This window comes from Vipera berus (genome assembly GCF_964194415.1).
Source record: "Vipera berus genome assembly, chromosome: 2".
Taxonomy (NCBI): Eukaryota; Metazoa; Chordata; class Lepidosauria; order Squamata; family Viperidae; genus Vipera; species Vipera berus.
This window is the reverse complement of record NC_138203.1, coordinates 394,276-411,363: the sequence shown is the minus strand read 5'-3', so window position 1 is coordinate 411,363 and position 17,088 is coordinate 394,276. Positions and strand designations below refer to the sequence as shown.

Here is a 17,088-nt window from a genome sequence, read left to right as displayed (position 1 = left end):
GACACTTCATCTGCTTGAGTCACCCACTCATTCAGTCCTTACTTCACCCATGGAAATCTTCCCACATCCCGTCATTCTCAACAAAAGCATACTAAAGGTATACACATTTATCAAGGGCCTTAACTTTAGCCATAGAGCAGAAATTGTTGCCGATTCACTGAAGGTGAAGCAAGTAATGCAATAAGCGGATTATATCAGGGGTCCCCAATCCCCGGTCCATGGACCAGTAACGGCCCACAGCATGCCAGCAACCGGTCCGCACAAACAAGCGAAGCCCCATCCGCGGGATCCAGGCAGCACACAAAACCACCCACCCTCACGCTCCGCGGAAAAACCTCTCTCCACAGAACCGGTCCCTGGTGCCCAAAAGGTTGTGGACCTCTGGATTATATTATCTCCACCATACGTGTTCAGCTTTCAACATCTATATACGTCTAGTAAGTCTAGGTGTAAATTCCTCTGATCATTATTCTCATTCTCATATATACTCATATCAACTCTGAGCAACACACAAGTTAAAAGTATATTCAGTACAATACAAATTATGTCATATTTGTTTTTTATCCATTTTACTGAACCTCCTGCAAAGACGGGCAGCTATATAAATCAAATCGAATCAATCAAGAGCCCGTCCGGCCTACTGCTTTAAGGCTGGAAACCGGGAGGCTGTGAGTTCTAGTCCCACCTTAAACATGAAAGCCAACTGGGTGACTTTCGGCCAGTCCTGCCTCTCTCAGTGCAACTCACCTCACAGGGATTGTTGTGTGGGGGGGGGGGGGTGGAAATAGGAGGAGTGTGAATTATGTCCTCCACCTTAAGTTATAATTTTAAAAACAATAAAGGCAGGATAAAAAATTAAAAAATGAAAGCATAAAGGCGGCAACCACCCAGGGGCTACAGGTAGTTCTCGACTTACAGCGATTTGTTTAGCGGCCAAAGTTACAACAGCATTGAAAAAAGTGACCTATGACCATTTTCACACTTATGACCGTTGTAGCATTCCACGGTCACGTGATCAAAACTCGGCCGTTTGGCAACCGGCCTGCATTTATGACGGTCACAATGTCCTGGAGTCATGCGATCCCCTTTTGCCACACCTTCTAACAAGCAACAAGTGGCCAAGCCAGAGTCACCTGACAACCGTATCACTAACAACTGCACCGATTCACTTAAAAACGGTGGCAAGCAAGGACATAAAGTGGGACAGAACTCACTTAACTGTCTTGCTTAGCAACAGGAATTTGGGCTCAGTTGTGCTCGTAAGTTGAGGACTACCTGTAATTATATTATTTTTCCTTTTATCTTAACTAATTGGGACTCTTGAGTTTCATTTGCTAGTCTACGATCAAATAAAAGCTGAGCTGATCTTATCTGAGAAGCAGACCGCAGCACGGAAGAAAAACAGCAAGAAGGGAATCCGTGGATCAGGAGGGAGAGTTTGCAAATGGAAGCAAACGCACGAGTAAGAAGGTAAAGGCTAAACTTCAGTGCAGGGATGAGGGGAGGGAGAGAGAAATGAACAGAGAGAAGAAAGACGCCCTATAACATGCATTTCCGCTTTCCACATTTAGATCTCAAGGCCACCAAGCCCTGTGTGGGAACCCCAGGTGCTGTGCTAAAAACGGAGCTGGGCACCTATGGCCCCTTTAAGACTTGTGGACTTCAACTCCCAGAATTCCTGAGCCAGCAAGGCTGGCGGAGGAATTCTGGGAGGTGGTAAAAGGCCACCGTTGCTCACCCTTGCCCCAAAAGACCAGAATCTTAATCTCCAAAGATGGACTATTTGCACTTCTTTGCTTTGGGTAGCAACATGGAGAGAGGTATTAAAGCCCTTTCTTTTCTTTCCAAATTGAACTATTTACATAAATAACCCTTTTCTTTCATCTTGGAGCTACCTACTTATGTTCTTTGATGCTACTTAAATTGGAAGGATGTGTTTGCATTCCCTGAGTTCATTTTATTTATTTTAAAATCAACAGGCTCAATGAAGCACTTACGAGCTTACTTTTTTTTAACAAAAAGAGCCAGTGCTCAAATGGACTTTCTCCTGTAATTTCATTAATTCCATTTTCATTACAGAGTCATGCACCCTATGCTAGTATTACAAACAGCAGTTATACTGGCAGCTAGTCTATGATTTTTAGCTTGCCTGCACAGGAAGAGCCGAAGGCATTTTACTCTAAGATCCATCTTGAGGCAGCACCACCCCTGTCACTGGAACATAAGATGCCAGCCTGACTAGATAAGGTCCTCCAATCCCTTTCACGAAAAAAGAATAAGAAGTACTGGGTCCTTTTGCTAATCTAAGGGTGCGACAGAAATATGTAAAACAACAGAGTTGGAAGGGACCTCGGTGGTCATCTAGTCCAACCCCCTGCTCAAGCAGGAGATCCTGTCTGTGCGTGTCTGAGTGTGTTTGAGAAGAAGCTTCTGTAGAAATCTATCCTACAGGCTTGAGCATAAAACAAGAAATATGTTTTGTTTTGAACTGATCAGAAAGTTCTGTGTGGGCTGGGTCCCATCAGAACGAAACCTGCGGGGTCCTCGGTGCTCTCTGAGCTTGGCTGTTTTCTGGCAGACGCTTCATTATCCAAACCATCACCACTACTAGAGACCGTCAGAGCACTATCAGTCAAGCACCGAAGAGGTTACCTAGTTTAGCTTAATATCAATCAGAACAGAGCAAGAGGGAACCTTGGAGGTCTTCTAGTCCAACCCCCGCTCAAGCAGGAGACCCTGTGCCATTCCAGTCCAGCCTCTTCTTAAAAACCTCCCGTGACGGAGAGCCCACGATTTCTGGTGGCAACTTCCTATTCCACTGGTTAATTGTCTTCACTGTTAGGAAGTTTCTCCTTAATTCCAGGTTGCTTCTCTCCTTGAGGAGTTTCTTACAGGCCTTTCACGAGGTAATGAAATCTCTGGAAGGAAACAACCTAGCTCAGAGAGCACAGGGACCCCTCATTTCAACCCTGAGCTACAAATATTCTCCTTTAATAGAACGAAACTTGGAACAACTCAAATTTCAAAATGACCTCAAAACAAAACTCTCAGAACACGCGTTTGGTTTCAAGCTCAAAATAGCTGAAAATAATCCCTGTTCTGGGCTCCAAACATTTTAGGCTTTCCTCTACAAAAGCCATTTCCCCCTGAAAAGGTTCTGCGTATCTGGGCCTGGCCTCTTCGGTCCAGCACAGCCACCGCTGGCTGCCCAAAGACTCAGCTGGGGTCTTGCCGGTGCGCTAAAAGTGTAGACGGCGCAAACAGGTGGCTATGCATTTTGTGCTGGGTTTTTTTTCTCTCCCCTTCTTTCAATTCCAAAGAAATGAGTAAATTATCTGTGAGACAAGAAGCAAAAAGGATTGCTTCAATACATTTTTCCTGTTCCCAAATATTTCCCAAAAAAGACATAGTCACGTCTCCTGCATGGCCGTAGTATGAACAGAATAATGTTTATTAGCCTCGCAATTCTCGGATGACGCATGTCATATTACTGTTCTGGTCCACTTAAGGCTTTTCCATATTGGGAAACGAACTCCATGATATAGTGCAGGCGTCTTCAAACTTGGCCCTCTTATGACGTGGACTTCAACTCCCAGAATTCCTCAGCCAGGCACACCTCATAAAAGGGCCAAGTTTGAAAACCCGATAGAGTGGAAGGATAAGGACAACCCAAGGCCTGATTTACTCAGTGAAAACAACAATAATGCATACAATGAAAGGGTGGATAAATAGGGAACGTCCGTTTACTGTATAGTGCACAATACTGGAATTTCTAACTTGAATGGCAAGGTAATGAACGCTGGGCATTAAAATGTACAAGTGGCGTCTACCAATCATTGTTACAAAATCATAATTCAGTACTTTTCTCCATGATGGTCTACAAGAAATTCAGCCTGGTTTTTTTTTGGGGGGGGGGACTTTACACCTATGGACCCAAAGAGGTGATGGCGAGGATCTGTGGAGGAGATCTTGGGCTTAGTCCATGACTACGAAGGCCTCTAGAGAGAGGCCATGTGATCCTCTCCAAATTGACGATACAGGAAATTCCCACTCAAGGGCAATTTTTTTGCCCCCAATACTTGTGCCACTGATTTGATTATGTACCATTTCGTTATGTCAACTCTTAGCTACCACAGAGTCCCCAATCTGGTCTTGCGAAAGCCCAGTCAGGCAGGGAGGAGGGGGGTCTCAAGCAGGGAATTAGCCTTGAAGCCTTGTGCTGCTACAAAAGATCCAGAACTGACCCCCTAAGCTCCACAGAGGCTTATCTATCTATCTGTTCCTAAGAGAAGGTGAGCAGTCTGGGAAGATTCCCGTATAATAGGCAGAAAACAATAAAGTAGTTAGTTGAACTCTCTACGTGTGGATCTGGCTGCTTGGCCTGACCCCTGATCCTTCAGATCTTCCCTTCCAGGAGGGCACCCACCGCCTCTCTATCTGAGTCCCTCCACTTTGCTGGTGCTCCTTTCAGCAGACCCAACAAGGGTCCCCACCCATCTGCACCACTCAGGAGAGCCCCGAGGACACAGATAAACCTCCAGGCAGCCTCAACGACTCTCTAAAAGACTGCAAATGACCAGCTGTCTGCAAGGAATAAAATCCTGCCATTCCCCACTATCCAGCCAGAGCTGAGGAAGCTTCTTGGATGAGAAGCAAAACGTCTTTAAAGGAAAAACAGGAAAGTCCAGTTGCCTCTTGAAAAAGCATCTTCAGGACATGCTGATTATCCTCTTTTGCTTTCCACCTTTTCCAACATTACACGCTTCTCAGAAGAATACTGGTGATTTTAGCTTAATGACAGACAGGTAAGACTCTATCTAGGCCCAAAGTTCACACCCTAACGCTAATTTTAAAAACGCCTCTGTTAAGTTTATTCTTAATGTTCTACAAAGTACCACATATTATGTGGTTAAGAGGAATTGCCCGGGTACAATCTTTTCTTTTTCATACATATGCACATTCTTTTATCTGGGTTTAGTATGATTATTAGTACTAATTATAGAGGTTGAAGAAAGCAGGATTCAAAATAGCTCAGTCATATAATTTCAAAAATTATATATGTTTTATTACAGAAAGCTCTGGGGCGTACTCTAGGAGATGGTCTCTTTTGAACCCAGGGCTTTGATAGAAGAAATGCTAGTGTTTATTAAAGAAACTGCGGTTCTCAAAGACCTTCCTCATCCATTGTGTTAAGTCATTACCTTGTTAGCTTCTCTCTGTGTCTGAGTCTGATGCGTGAAGCTACTTTTAATGGCAAATCTGGATGACCAATAGTTCCAGGCTACATGAAACCTTTGAACACTTGTTAGGTGCAAAAGATCAGCAGCATAGGTTAAGCTGCATTCCAACTTCAGCCTATGCGCAAGAATCCTGTCAACTAGAGCTGAAAACTGAATCAGTGCCTGATAAGCGTCAACATAATTCAAGGAGCGGCTGAACCTGGGACCGTTTGTGGCAACGTAAGGACTCTGGGCTGCTGACACATTTAACTCCAACCGGCTATGTCGGCTCTTCTCCTACAGATATGGGTTCTTGAACCCTTCCCAGAATTGCCAGCAAGCTGGGATGTGGGATATGGTAAATCAAGCAATTATTCAATGCAGGCAAAGCAAGAATGTGAATGGCATTCGATCCAGAGTTAATTTTTGATCTAGGTTTCTCTATTCTAAGAGGAGAGGAATTCCAGGCTCACTACTACTTAAAAACCATTCCAAGCTCAGCCTAAGAAAGCTATCACATTTTATGGCTTAATTTTATGTATGAACTCCTCTGATTTATTTAACAAGCTGTGAATAAAATAGCCCTGGACCAATGTCACTTTTCAATAAGGCCTCATAATACCGATTGATTCCTTGGTTTAGATAAACTTACGCTCAATAAATAGCTGCCGGCTTTAACAGTGGTGAGTTTGTGGTATGACTAACAAAGAATCAAAACTCCAACTGCCAATTTTTCACGTTGAAAGACCAGGATCCAACAGTCAAGCTTAAAGGGCCCCCGAATATCTTTGATTTTCTTTACATGCCTCCATCTGAGATGTACAACATTTTTGGCGACGCAGTGGTTGAAGTGCAGCATTGCAGGCAAACTCTACCCACAGGTGGGAATTCGATCCTGATGGGGCTCAGGGCTGACTCAGCCTTCCGTCCGTCTGAGGTTGATAACAGGAGGGCCCAGACGGTTGGGGGCAACATGCATATAATAATAATGTTTCTGCACTGTAAACCATCCAGAGGGTGCTATGGGGCGGTAGACGTGCCCAACAGCTACTGCTACGTGCAATATTTTTGAGCATAAAACATACTGGAACAGTGACTGTCAAACATTTTGGTTTAAACTCAGAACTGAGCAACATCTCGGTCATATGTAACCCTGGATTATAAAGTCCATACATTTAAAAATAACCAGAAGCTCTACAAATAATCCCAAAATTGCATGATTGATGGCTAAAGCTTCCTATTTTTGCAGTCACTGCATTTAAGAGAACAGCACGCCAGGATAACAGGAAGATAAAATGGCAAAATTCATCCCATGGTTAAATAAAAATATGAAAAGTCCAGACGAGGCTCCCAGGGCATCCTCAGGTGGAGCTCTCGTAGCCTTGAAGCCCGGGGGGGGGGGGGGGAGAAAATCAATTAACCCACCCACCCGCCCCTAGTCGCCCATCCCTATTCCTCCTAGAAACCAATCAGTTGTTATTATATCATATTACAGGTTTTTGTTTCATTTCACCATTCTTTTGTTCTTTTTAAATTACAATCTGTTTACAGACTGCGGAATTTGCCGTTAGCACACTTGAGGCTCAAGGAAGTTGGGAGCATTTAACGAACAACACCAGGAAGTTATTTCAATACTGCAGGGTGAGACAAGATGAGTGAAACATTACACCGCTCTCCTAAGCAACAATGTTCAAAACACGCACAAGGAACAAACAGCATATTATGGAAGGATGAGAAAGCCTCTGTGCCCCCCTTTTTTAAAAAAAAAAGCAACAAAAAAGAAATTGGAAATTGGATCTATTCTATTCTATTCTATTCTATTCTATTCTATTCTATTCTATTCTATTCTATTCTATTCTATTCTATTCTATTCTATTCTATGGATTGGAAATTCCGTTGCTAAGGGATGCACGTTACATGATTTGTGCCTGATTTTACAATCTTTTTTGCCAAGGACATTAAGCAATTTACCAAAGTTAGGGTGGAGACACCTGTTCTAGAGCAAGCCATTTCTCTTCAAAACTGATTTTTCTTTTTCTACGCAGCCCCACAGAATTCTGCAGTGGGAAGGGATCTCAAGCTCTCTGCAGTTGTTCAGGAAAACCCATTAAAGCATCCTTGAGGGGCAGGTGTCTAACTTCTGCTTAAAACCTTCCAGGAATGGGGGAAACCCACCTTTTTGCAGGTAGACTGTTTCAGCGAGAAAAGCTAGGGGGGGGGGAAATGTACACGGGTTTCTCTTCCTAGCCGTGGCTTGAATCAAACTGCACTGGGGACAAAACAGAAACCGCAGGCTTAGGAAACTGAAGGCTGTTCATCCTTTCACCGCAAAAGTTGGTTTAAGGGCACACAAAGACACACACACACAAAATAGCTCATTTAGTTTAAAGTACCCCGGGCGGACCCACCCTTTGACCTCAGCATTCTCCTGAATTCTTCCTCCTGGCGTTAACCCTTCAGCAGCCTTCCACGTGTGTTTGGACTATCACTCCCAGAATTCCCAGCCAGGCTGGTATACCGGTAGTCCTTGATTTTCTGTTGCTAAGCAGGGCAGTGGTTAAGTGAGTTGTGTCCCATTTTACGACTTTTTTGCTACAGTGGTTAAGTGAATCTGGCTTCCCCATAGACTTTGTTTGTCAGAAGGTCACAAAAGGTAATAAAATGACCCCGGGACACTGCGACCATCATAAATATGAGTCGGCTGCCAAGCGTCTGAATGTTGATCACGTGACCCTGGGGATGCTGGAAAAGTTGCCGGTGCAAAAAACGGGCATGTCACTTTTTTCAGTGCCATTATAATTTCGAACGGTCACTAAATGAATTTTTGTAAGTCAAGGGCTTCCCGTATTGTGTTCAGGCAGGCCTTGTATTCCTGCACCGCTCTTGGAACTTTTTAAAAATTAAATATGCTAGTTCAGCATCAGCACTTCCACCCGGGAGTGCAAAAGTTTCTAATTACGCAGGATCCACCCTGTTCCCAAACTCGCCTGAAAGACAAAATCTTCAGCTGAAAGTCCCGAGATCCACCCAGGGATCACTCTGGACTGCCGGCCATCTCGGTACAGGAGAGGGGGGATAAAAGCCTAACGACGTCTGAAGAGCTCATCACAATTCTGAATCTGGCTGGAGGGTTTCTGATGTTAAAGTTACACAGAAAGAACAAGTGCTAAAAAAAAAGGAATAAAGCTAATAAAAGGGAAGCAAGAAAGAGGGTGAACGAAAAGACAGAGAAATAAACCATCGCTGCAAACACCTGTACGGTCTGAGTTCTGTCAGCCGTGCAAGGCAGACGAGAAGCAGGGCCAGGTGAACGCATTCTATTTTATTGCAAGGTGACATTAATTGTGAGAGTCAAAGATGAAAGTGAAAATTTGGACCGCGCCTTAGCATCAAGAAAAGAAAGGCAGCGACAAGTGCAGAGAACACGCAGGGCGGAGCGCAGGGCGACAACGAGGCCATCGAAACAGGAAAGGGATCCGTCTTCCCGGGCTCTGAAGTCAGCCAAGGAGGCGGCTGCAGCCCTGAGATCAGCAGAGCTGCAGCGCGTGGAGGAACTGCCGGGCCCGCCATGAATAACCTCCGGAAGAGCAAAGAAGACATCAGCCTCCCAACCAAATGCAGATGAGTTAACACAATACTTTTACTACTTATGGCTGTGAAAGTGGGACTCTGAAAAAGGCCGGCGGGAGAAGGGTGGACGCCTTCAAACTGTGGTGCTGGAGGCGACTATGACGCACCCCAAAAATCCCAAAGAAAGAAGTCCTGGACCGAACTCAATCACCCGAAGTATCACCTGAAGCCAAGATGGCCAAATGGAGGCTGCCCTCCTTTGGGCACGTCAGGAGAGCTGACCCACTCGAAAAGTCAACCGTGCTGAGAGCGACCAGTGGGAAAAGGAGAAGGGGCCGTCCTAGCGCCCGCTGACTGGACACTATAAAGGATGACCCCGGGATGACCACGCCAGATCTGAAGGAGGCAGCGCAAGGCAGAGGGCCATGGAGACTCCTGATCCGTAGAGCTGCTGTGGGTCGGACGTGACGGAAAGGCTGACGACATTAACAGAATCTTGCAAGTCAGAAAGTATAACTCTCCCCACTCGCCTATACAGCCTGAGAAACTAAGTCATTTGCCCTGCCCACATCACCCCTGCGGGCTACGTTGCCTTTTACCTGGGCCTCCTCTGAGGCTGCCTCTCTTCTCCCTGTCCCTCAAGGTGATTCCCACACCCCCTTACCTCCTCATTCCCTGCCCTGGCCAAGAATTCTCAAAAGCAGATCAGTCAAGAGGAGGAGAAAAGCAGAAGATTTTTAAAAGTTAAAACCAGAGGTTTAAACGGACAAACAAATGGGAATATCTTACGGAACTTTGTCTTTGTACACGGTAAGAGCAGCGAGACTTTCATATGCTGAAAGGCGGAAGGACTTACAAATTCCTTCCAAGGAGGAATGGTGGGTGAGGTTGATGGAATGGACAGAGATGGCAAAACTGACAGCCTTGATGAAAGAACAGGCTTGACAAATATTATTACCACTTAGAAAACACTTTTGAACTTTTTGTGAGAAACTGAAAGAAATTAAAAAGTTGATTTGGAAATATGATGATCAGAATTATAATAGATGGCACGGTGGAAATATTGTAACGTTTGGTGTATTTTTCATTTGTATCGTTCCAAAGAAAGTCAGAATCCATGCTTTTTCTATTTTTCCTTCTTTTACTTTATTTCACCTTCTCTTTTATATTCTTCTGTGGGCTTTTTCAAATCTTTTGTTTGTTTTTTGTTTATCTTTATCTTTATCTTTTTAACTTTGCACCTTTTTGAAAATCAATAAAGTTATGTAAAAAGAGAAGGAATGGGTAAGTTTTTGGAATAAAGGAAATGACTTCAGATCTAACTGCTGGCTGTATAATTGCATTGGAAGGATTCTGTGTTTTGAACCAACCCTGTCCAAATTCAACAATAACGTTGATTTCTGTATTCAGCGATGTTTTACTGCTGCCTATCTACCAAAAAGAACTCTTGGTGGGGGACAAAATCAAAACACTGTACAACAAAACAACTACTTAAACCAATGAAGTACATTCAGGGCCTGGTAAAAACTCACTTCCATCCATCAACGTCCTGCCCCTAGGCATCCCCAAGACATCCTTCGCAGGTATCTTAAAGGTTCACATCCTGTTGTTCTACTCACAAGTGTTGTGAAAAAATAAGAAATATGTTGCGCAGATGGACGGAAGATTAAACCAGACACAATCCTAAGCAACTCCAGCTTTTACGAAGTGTTTTTAATTCACCAGAGACTTAAACATGGGGACCCAGTTTCCCTGCAACCTAACTGGAAAATGATATTCTCCATCATCAAGGAATGATGATAGTTGAAGTCTAAACACATTTAGAGAGCATCAGATTAAGGAAGATTGATTTGAGGAAATGACCTTCACGCCACTTGACATGACACAACAAATGCATGTTCACATTTCTGTTTGTTAAACCATGAGGACCAGTTTATAGATTAAGAAATAACTAAAACCAGAAATTAAATTGAGCTTCTCAGATGCTGCATTCTGCATTCAGTGGCACCATTTTCCACTCATTACAAGATTTATCATGAAGATTTCCAGAAGGCTAACCATAGTTTACCTCCTGAATTTGAATCTGCTTGTTCATTTAGGGTAACCTCAGTCTCCATTTAAATGCATCTATCAGGAGAAAGGAAGAAAGCTTTGCACCCACCTGGCCATTTGCTTATATGCTTCTTCTGCCACTGCGAAAATATGAGGGTCCATATCACCCATGTTTTGGCCGCTGTAGGCGTAGATGACATCTTGTCCATAAATTGGCAATTGTTCGTAAGGATTTATGGCAACAAGCACGATACCTTAAAAACAACAAGGATGCAAACACTTCAAATAATACAAAAAAGAGAGGCACAGAAACGTACAAGTAGAGTAGTTCAAATATGACTCACTGGTCACTTCATAGTGTAAACGGGCCTTTTTATTGTGCATCAATTTACATGCTCATTGCCTGCTGTTTAAATAAATAAATAAGAAAGCAGAAGCACTCAGCCCTGCTTTTTGCTTTATATGTTCAGCATGTCTGAAGGTCTTCCAAATTAAAATTCAGCTGCTTCAGGTTTCCTAAGCTGGCAAAGTTATGTCTCAACCAGAAAAATCTCTCAAGTTTCTACTACAGAACTTGAAATAACAGAGAGGCTAATTTGAATATAAACTACAGGAAGTCCTTGACTTAGGACCACAATTGAGCCCAAAATTTATGTTGCTAAGCAGGGCAGTTGCTAAGTGAGCTGTGTCCCATTTTACAACCTTTTTGCCAGAGTTGTTAAGTGAATCACTGCAGTTGTTAAGTAAATCTGGTTCCCCTATTGACTTAGCTTATTGGAAGCTGGCTGGGAAGTTACAAATGGTGATCACGTTATTCCAGGACAGTTGAACTGTCATAAATGCATGCCAGTTGCCAAGCGCCCAAATTTTGATCACGTGACCATACAAATGCTGTTGAAATCATCAGTGTGAAAAATGATTATAAGTCAACAGTTTTGGTGCCGTTGTATCTTCGAGCAGTCCGTTGTTTCTTGTCCTGCCTTCTGGTGCTTTGGAAAATAAGTTGACTCCCTCCTCTTTGTGGCAGCCCCCCCCCAAATCATGTCCCCCCTGGTCCTTCTTTTCTCTAGACTAGGCAAACCCAGGTCCTGCAGCCGTTCTTCATAGGTTTCCATCTTCGTATGTCCTTAATCATCTTACTTGCCCTTCTTTGCACTTTTCCAAAACCTCAACTATTTTTTTTGTAAAGCGGTGACCAAAACTGCATGCAGTATATTCCAGGTGGTGGCCTTGCTAAGGCTTTATAAAGCCATACTAAGACTTTGTGTGATTTTGATTCTATGTCTCTGTTTATACAGTACAAAGATTGTATCAGCTTTTTTGGGCTGCTGTTGCCGCACACTGCTAGGGCAATAATACTCACCACAATAGGTATAGATGTGATTTGATTCCAAAAAGCGGAGTTTTAGGTTGTGCAAGACCGCCGGTTCATGAAGGTAACTTAAAGCTGTCAAGTCATTTTCTCCAACCAAAATATCTGGATTACGCAAAAAAGGAAAGTTGTTCTCTTTAGGATCAACCGGATATTCCAGGATCTGAAATGGTAAAGGGAAAACAGTCATTTATCAAAAGACTACCTGGGACATTTTTACATTTCCATAACCTGACCAAAGTAATCTTTTAGGATATTAAAAAAAGCAGGAAAATCAAGTGGGGGGTGGCCACATTCACAAAACAGAATCTCAAGGGGGGGGACAGTTGCATAAAATAGGGTGACAATTTGCCGTTTAAATTAAAAAGCTTTCCTCATGTGATCAGTTCGTTTACCTGCAAAGGAAAGGAAAGCATTATTGCAAGAAAACGCCGGCCGTATTGCCTGTTTTTACTGCAATATGGATAAAAAAATAGATTAGAGTTCTCTAATTTAATAGAGAGTTCCTTTCAGCCGGTCATTAGATTTTTAATACAGGTCGTCCTCGACTTATGACCACGATTGAGCCTCAAATTTGTGTTGCTGAGCGAGGCGTTTCTTAAGTGAGTTTTGCTCCATTCACTTGCCACGGTTGTTAAGAGAATCACTGCAGTTGTTAACACCTGGATTCCCCCATTGACTTTGCTTGGCACAAGGTCCCAAAAGGGGATCACGTGACCCCAGGACCCTGTAACCGTCGTAAATATGAGTCAGTTGCCAAGCGTTCGAATTCTGATCGCGTGACCATGGGGATGCTGCAATGGTCCCAAATATGAAAATGGTCACAAATCAATTTTTTGGGGTGCCGTTGTAACTTGGAACAGTCACTAAATGAACCGCTGTCAGTCGAGGACCCCCTGTATATATGATCTATGTATACAAACAGACTTCTCTTCAGCTGTTTTTTTTTTCTTAAAAGAAGGATTATGCTGCACACAGAACAGAAGCTACGTTTTGTTCGATCAGTTCCGGGCCACTGGATTAAAAATTTTGCAAAGAAGCTAAACCTACTTTTCCCTTGCTGTAATAAATCCAGGTCTAGGAACACACTTAGTCATGCAGATGGTCCCTGACTTATGACCATGCTGTAAAAGATGCTGGCTGGGGAATTCTGGGAGTTGAAGTCCACATATCTTAACATTTCTAAGGCTGAGAAGCTCTGCTCTCGATAAACCGCCTCCGTAGGTGGCCGTACCTGGCTGACCTCGCCTTGTGTCCACTCTGGTCACCACGTGGACATAAGCGCCATGAAATCCCTACTGGCCAGCCACGTTTATACTGTTGCCAAGAAAATTACAAAGAGAGACCCGCTTGCACATCAATTTCCAGGTTTCAGACCTGACCTTCCTTTTGATCACGCCGCTGCCAAAAGCTCCTGGCTGGCCTGGCTCGTAACGGGCACCTTCCGCCCCGATGCTAATGGGGAATCTGAGGAAGGGCAAGCTGGCTGGGTGCCAGGTCGGGCGAGGCCGTTGGCACCAACCTGCTTCAACGTTCCTTGGCACGTTGGTTTCTGTTCTTGGCGCTGACTAACCCTGTGCTCCTGTGTAGCTCTCGCTCTCGCTGTCTTACATCCATCATAGCAACTGAACAAACGGGAGTGACTTGTCAACTCAGCTGAAAGCAAAATGAAGGGAACGTATCTGACAGAACTAGGGTGAGAAAATAAGGACTCTCTAAAAGGCTTCTACCTTGTCACGGGGGAGGGGGGGGTTGATTCCAGCCCAGAAATGGCGATGGCGTTCACACGACATGGAAAACTACCTTGCCATTCCCCTCGGTCGGCCGCCATCCCACAGACTGTCAAGCCATAACCTTGACAGCAACCTCTGCTGGCCCTGAGAAGGAAAGAGAGCGGCTGCGCCAGCAATTCTGGCACTAACCAGCAATGTCTGACTGTTGATGCTGTGACAGTTGCTGTGACCCAGGACCCAAAAGAAGGGCTGTGAGGACGGCTCTGTGAGCGGCGGACTCTCAGCCTGGGAGAAAAGGGAGCATTAAGTGCTTTGTGGGGGGAAGGGAAGGGGAAAAGAGAGAAAGGGAGAGGAAAGAAGAAGGGAAAGAGAAAAGAGGGGAGGGGAGGGGAGGGAAAGGAAAGGTGAAAGTAGGAAAGGCGGGCAGGGGAAGAAGCTGCTGCTGTTCTCACTTCAGTTTCCTGGAGGACCAACGGATCGCTTAATCCAGGAAATGTCTAAATTCCACTAACCTACATCACAGCATAGTTACAAACTGAGGCTAATATAATTTCCCTCAATTATAATCCGGCCAAAGGTCTGCATTGGCATACAACAATAAGCCAAGATACTACAGGGTTTAGGTCTATGGATGGCTCTCAGGCCATACCACACCCTGATTTCTTTCATCACAGTTTACACAGTAAACCAGAATGACAGAGTTCACACTCCAAACCAAAATCAAACCAACCAGCATTAAGGTTAGCACAATGGACAAACCCAGCCAATAACCTTCTTTCCTTGATTTTTACTGGATTTAGAGTCAGGGGTTCTACAAATTGGTTTTAAAAAGCTAATTGGGAACGTGGCAGGGGACAGAAAAACTACTAGATCTAATAATATTCAACCCTACAGTCCACTACTGTGCTCCTCTTCCTGACCGTACCCTCTACATGCTGAAGCAGGGGTCCCCCCAAACCCCCCTTGGTCCGTGGACCAGTACCGGGCCGGGCATGCCAGCAACCGGGCCACACAAACAAGCCAAGCCCCCTCCGCGAGATGCAGGCAGCACACAAAACCACAAACTCCCTCCGGTCCGCGGAAAAACCTCTCCCCACGGAACCGGTGGTCCCTGGTGCCCAAAAGGTTGGGGGCCTCTGTGCTAAAGAAAAACATTCTGAGAATAATCTTGGTATTTTATTTATTTATTTATTTATTTTATTTATTAAATTTTTATACCGCCCTTCTCCCGAAGGACTCAGGGCGGTGTACAGGGCAATAAATATCAAAATGTAAATACAAAAGTTAAAAAAGAGATTAAAAAGAATTAAATAATTATGCCCAAGAATACAATACTAAAAATGTGTTAAGAACTTATTTAAATCCAACCCCAAACCCATCAGACCAGGCCAGATTGTTCAAATAGATAAGTTTTTAAATCACGCCGGAAGGAGCGCAGGTCGGGGGCCATCCGGAGCTCAACCGGAAGGCGGTTCCACAGGTCTGGCGCGCCCACAGAGAAGGCCCTCCCCCTGGGGGCCACCAGTCGACATTCTCTGATCGGAGGCACCCTGAGGAGGCCCTCTCTGTGGGAGCGCACAGGGCGGAGGGAAGTTGATGCCGGCAGCAGGTGCTGCCGTAGGTAGTCCGGACCCATGCCATGTAGGGCTTTGTAGGTCATAACCAGCACCTTGAATCTCACCCGGAGGGCAACCAGCAGCCAATGCAGCTCGCGGAGCAGAGGTGTAACATGGGAGTATCGGGAGACCCCCAACACAACTCGCGCGGCTGCATTCTGCACCAGTTGAAGCCTCCGGGTGGACCTCAAGGGCAGCCCCATGTAGAGAGCGTTGCAGTAGTCCAAACGAGAGGTCACAAGCGCATGAGTGACTGTACGCAAGGCATCCCGGTCTAGATAGGGCCGCAACTGGTGCACCAGGCGAACCTGGGCGAAGGCCCCCCTAGTCACAGCTCCTATATGATCTAAGGAGAGCCGTGAATCTAGAAGGACCCCCAAGTTGCGAGCCCTTTCTACAGGGGGTAATAGCTCACCCCCCATAGAAAGAGATGGAATATTCTGAATATCCTGAGATGCCGACACGTACAGCCACTCAGTCTTGTCAGGGTTGAGTCGAAGCCTGTTCCTCCCCATCCAGACCCGAACCGCCTCCAGGCAACGGGACATCACGTCGAGGGCATCACTTTGCCCCTTTCTGTTTGAGGGAGCCAACGGTCAGAAGAAATTGGGCAAAATTCATCCCAACACAGAAACTGTTGCTTTAAATCAGGGGTGTCCAACCTTGGCAACTTTAAAAACCTGTGGACTTCCAGAATTCCCCAGCCAGCCATGCTGCCTGAGGAATTCTGGGAGTTGAAGTCCACAAGTATTAAAGTAGCCAAGGTTTGACACTCCTGATTTAAATTATGATGCCCCTTCTCTTTTCAGCTCCCTAAAGAACAGAAGCGGCACCCTGGGAGGCCGGTAAAGGGGTTTGCGTGGAGTTTTCTCAGTTTAAAGTCAGAGCTGCTCAACTGAAGCAGAGCCAAAAAACTGTTACCATCTGGCCATCCAGATGTTGGAAATGCCAGGGGCGCAGTGCATAATTCCCCACTGTTTTTGCTTTGTGTGTGTTAAAAAAGGCTTCCTTTTTTTAACAGATGGTGTGAGTTTATAGATATGTACACATCTATTTGCACACATGCAAAGTCAGTGCCAGCACAAAGCCAACACAGTGCATTAACAGAGGGATAGAATCGAGATCACGTGAAGTGTTAATACCACTTTACAAGGCCTTGGTAAGCCACACTTGGAATACGGCATCCGGTTTTGGTCACCACGATGTAAAAAAGATGTTGAGACTCTAAAGAGTTGCAGAGAAGAGCAACGAAGATGATCAGGGGACTGGAGGCTAAAACATACGAAGAACGGTTGATGGAATTGGGTATGTCTAGTTTAATGAAGAAAAAGACGAGGGGTGACATGATAGCAACTCTTCCAGTATCTCAGGGACTGCCACAAAGAAGAGGCGGTCAAGCTATTCTCCAAAGCACCCGAAGGCCGGACAAGAAACAACAGATGGAAACTGATCAAGGAGAGAAGCAACCTGGAGCTAAGGAGAAACTTCCTGACAGTGAGGACAATTAACCAGTGGAACCACCTGCC

The 17,088-nt window shown here is 44.9% G+C and overlaps 1 protein-coding gene across 3 annotated transcripts in view; it reads right to left on the bottom strand.

The window, feature by feature from the left end:
* MYO5B (myosin VB) overlaps nucleotides 1-17,088 on the bottom strand; it is a 241,397-nt gene that overhangs the window by 141,007 nt on the left and 83,302 nt on the right. For all 3 annotated transcript variants that reach the window (XM_081319235.1, XM_081319237.1, XM_081319236.1), the window contains exons 3-4: nucleotides 12,205-12,376; nucleotides 10,951-11,095 (exon numbers count right to left, since the gene is read on the bottom strand). In XM_081319235.1, the coding sequence (XP_081175361.1) occupies nucleotides 10,951-11,095; nucleotides 12,205-12,376 (317 nt within the window). The remainder of the gene's footprint in view (nucleotides 1-10,950; nucleotides 11,096-12,204; nucleotides 12,377-17,088) is intronic.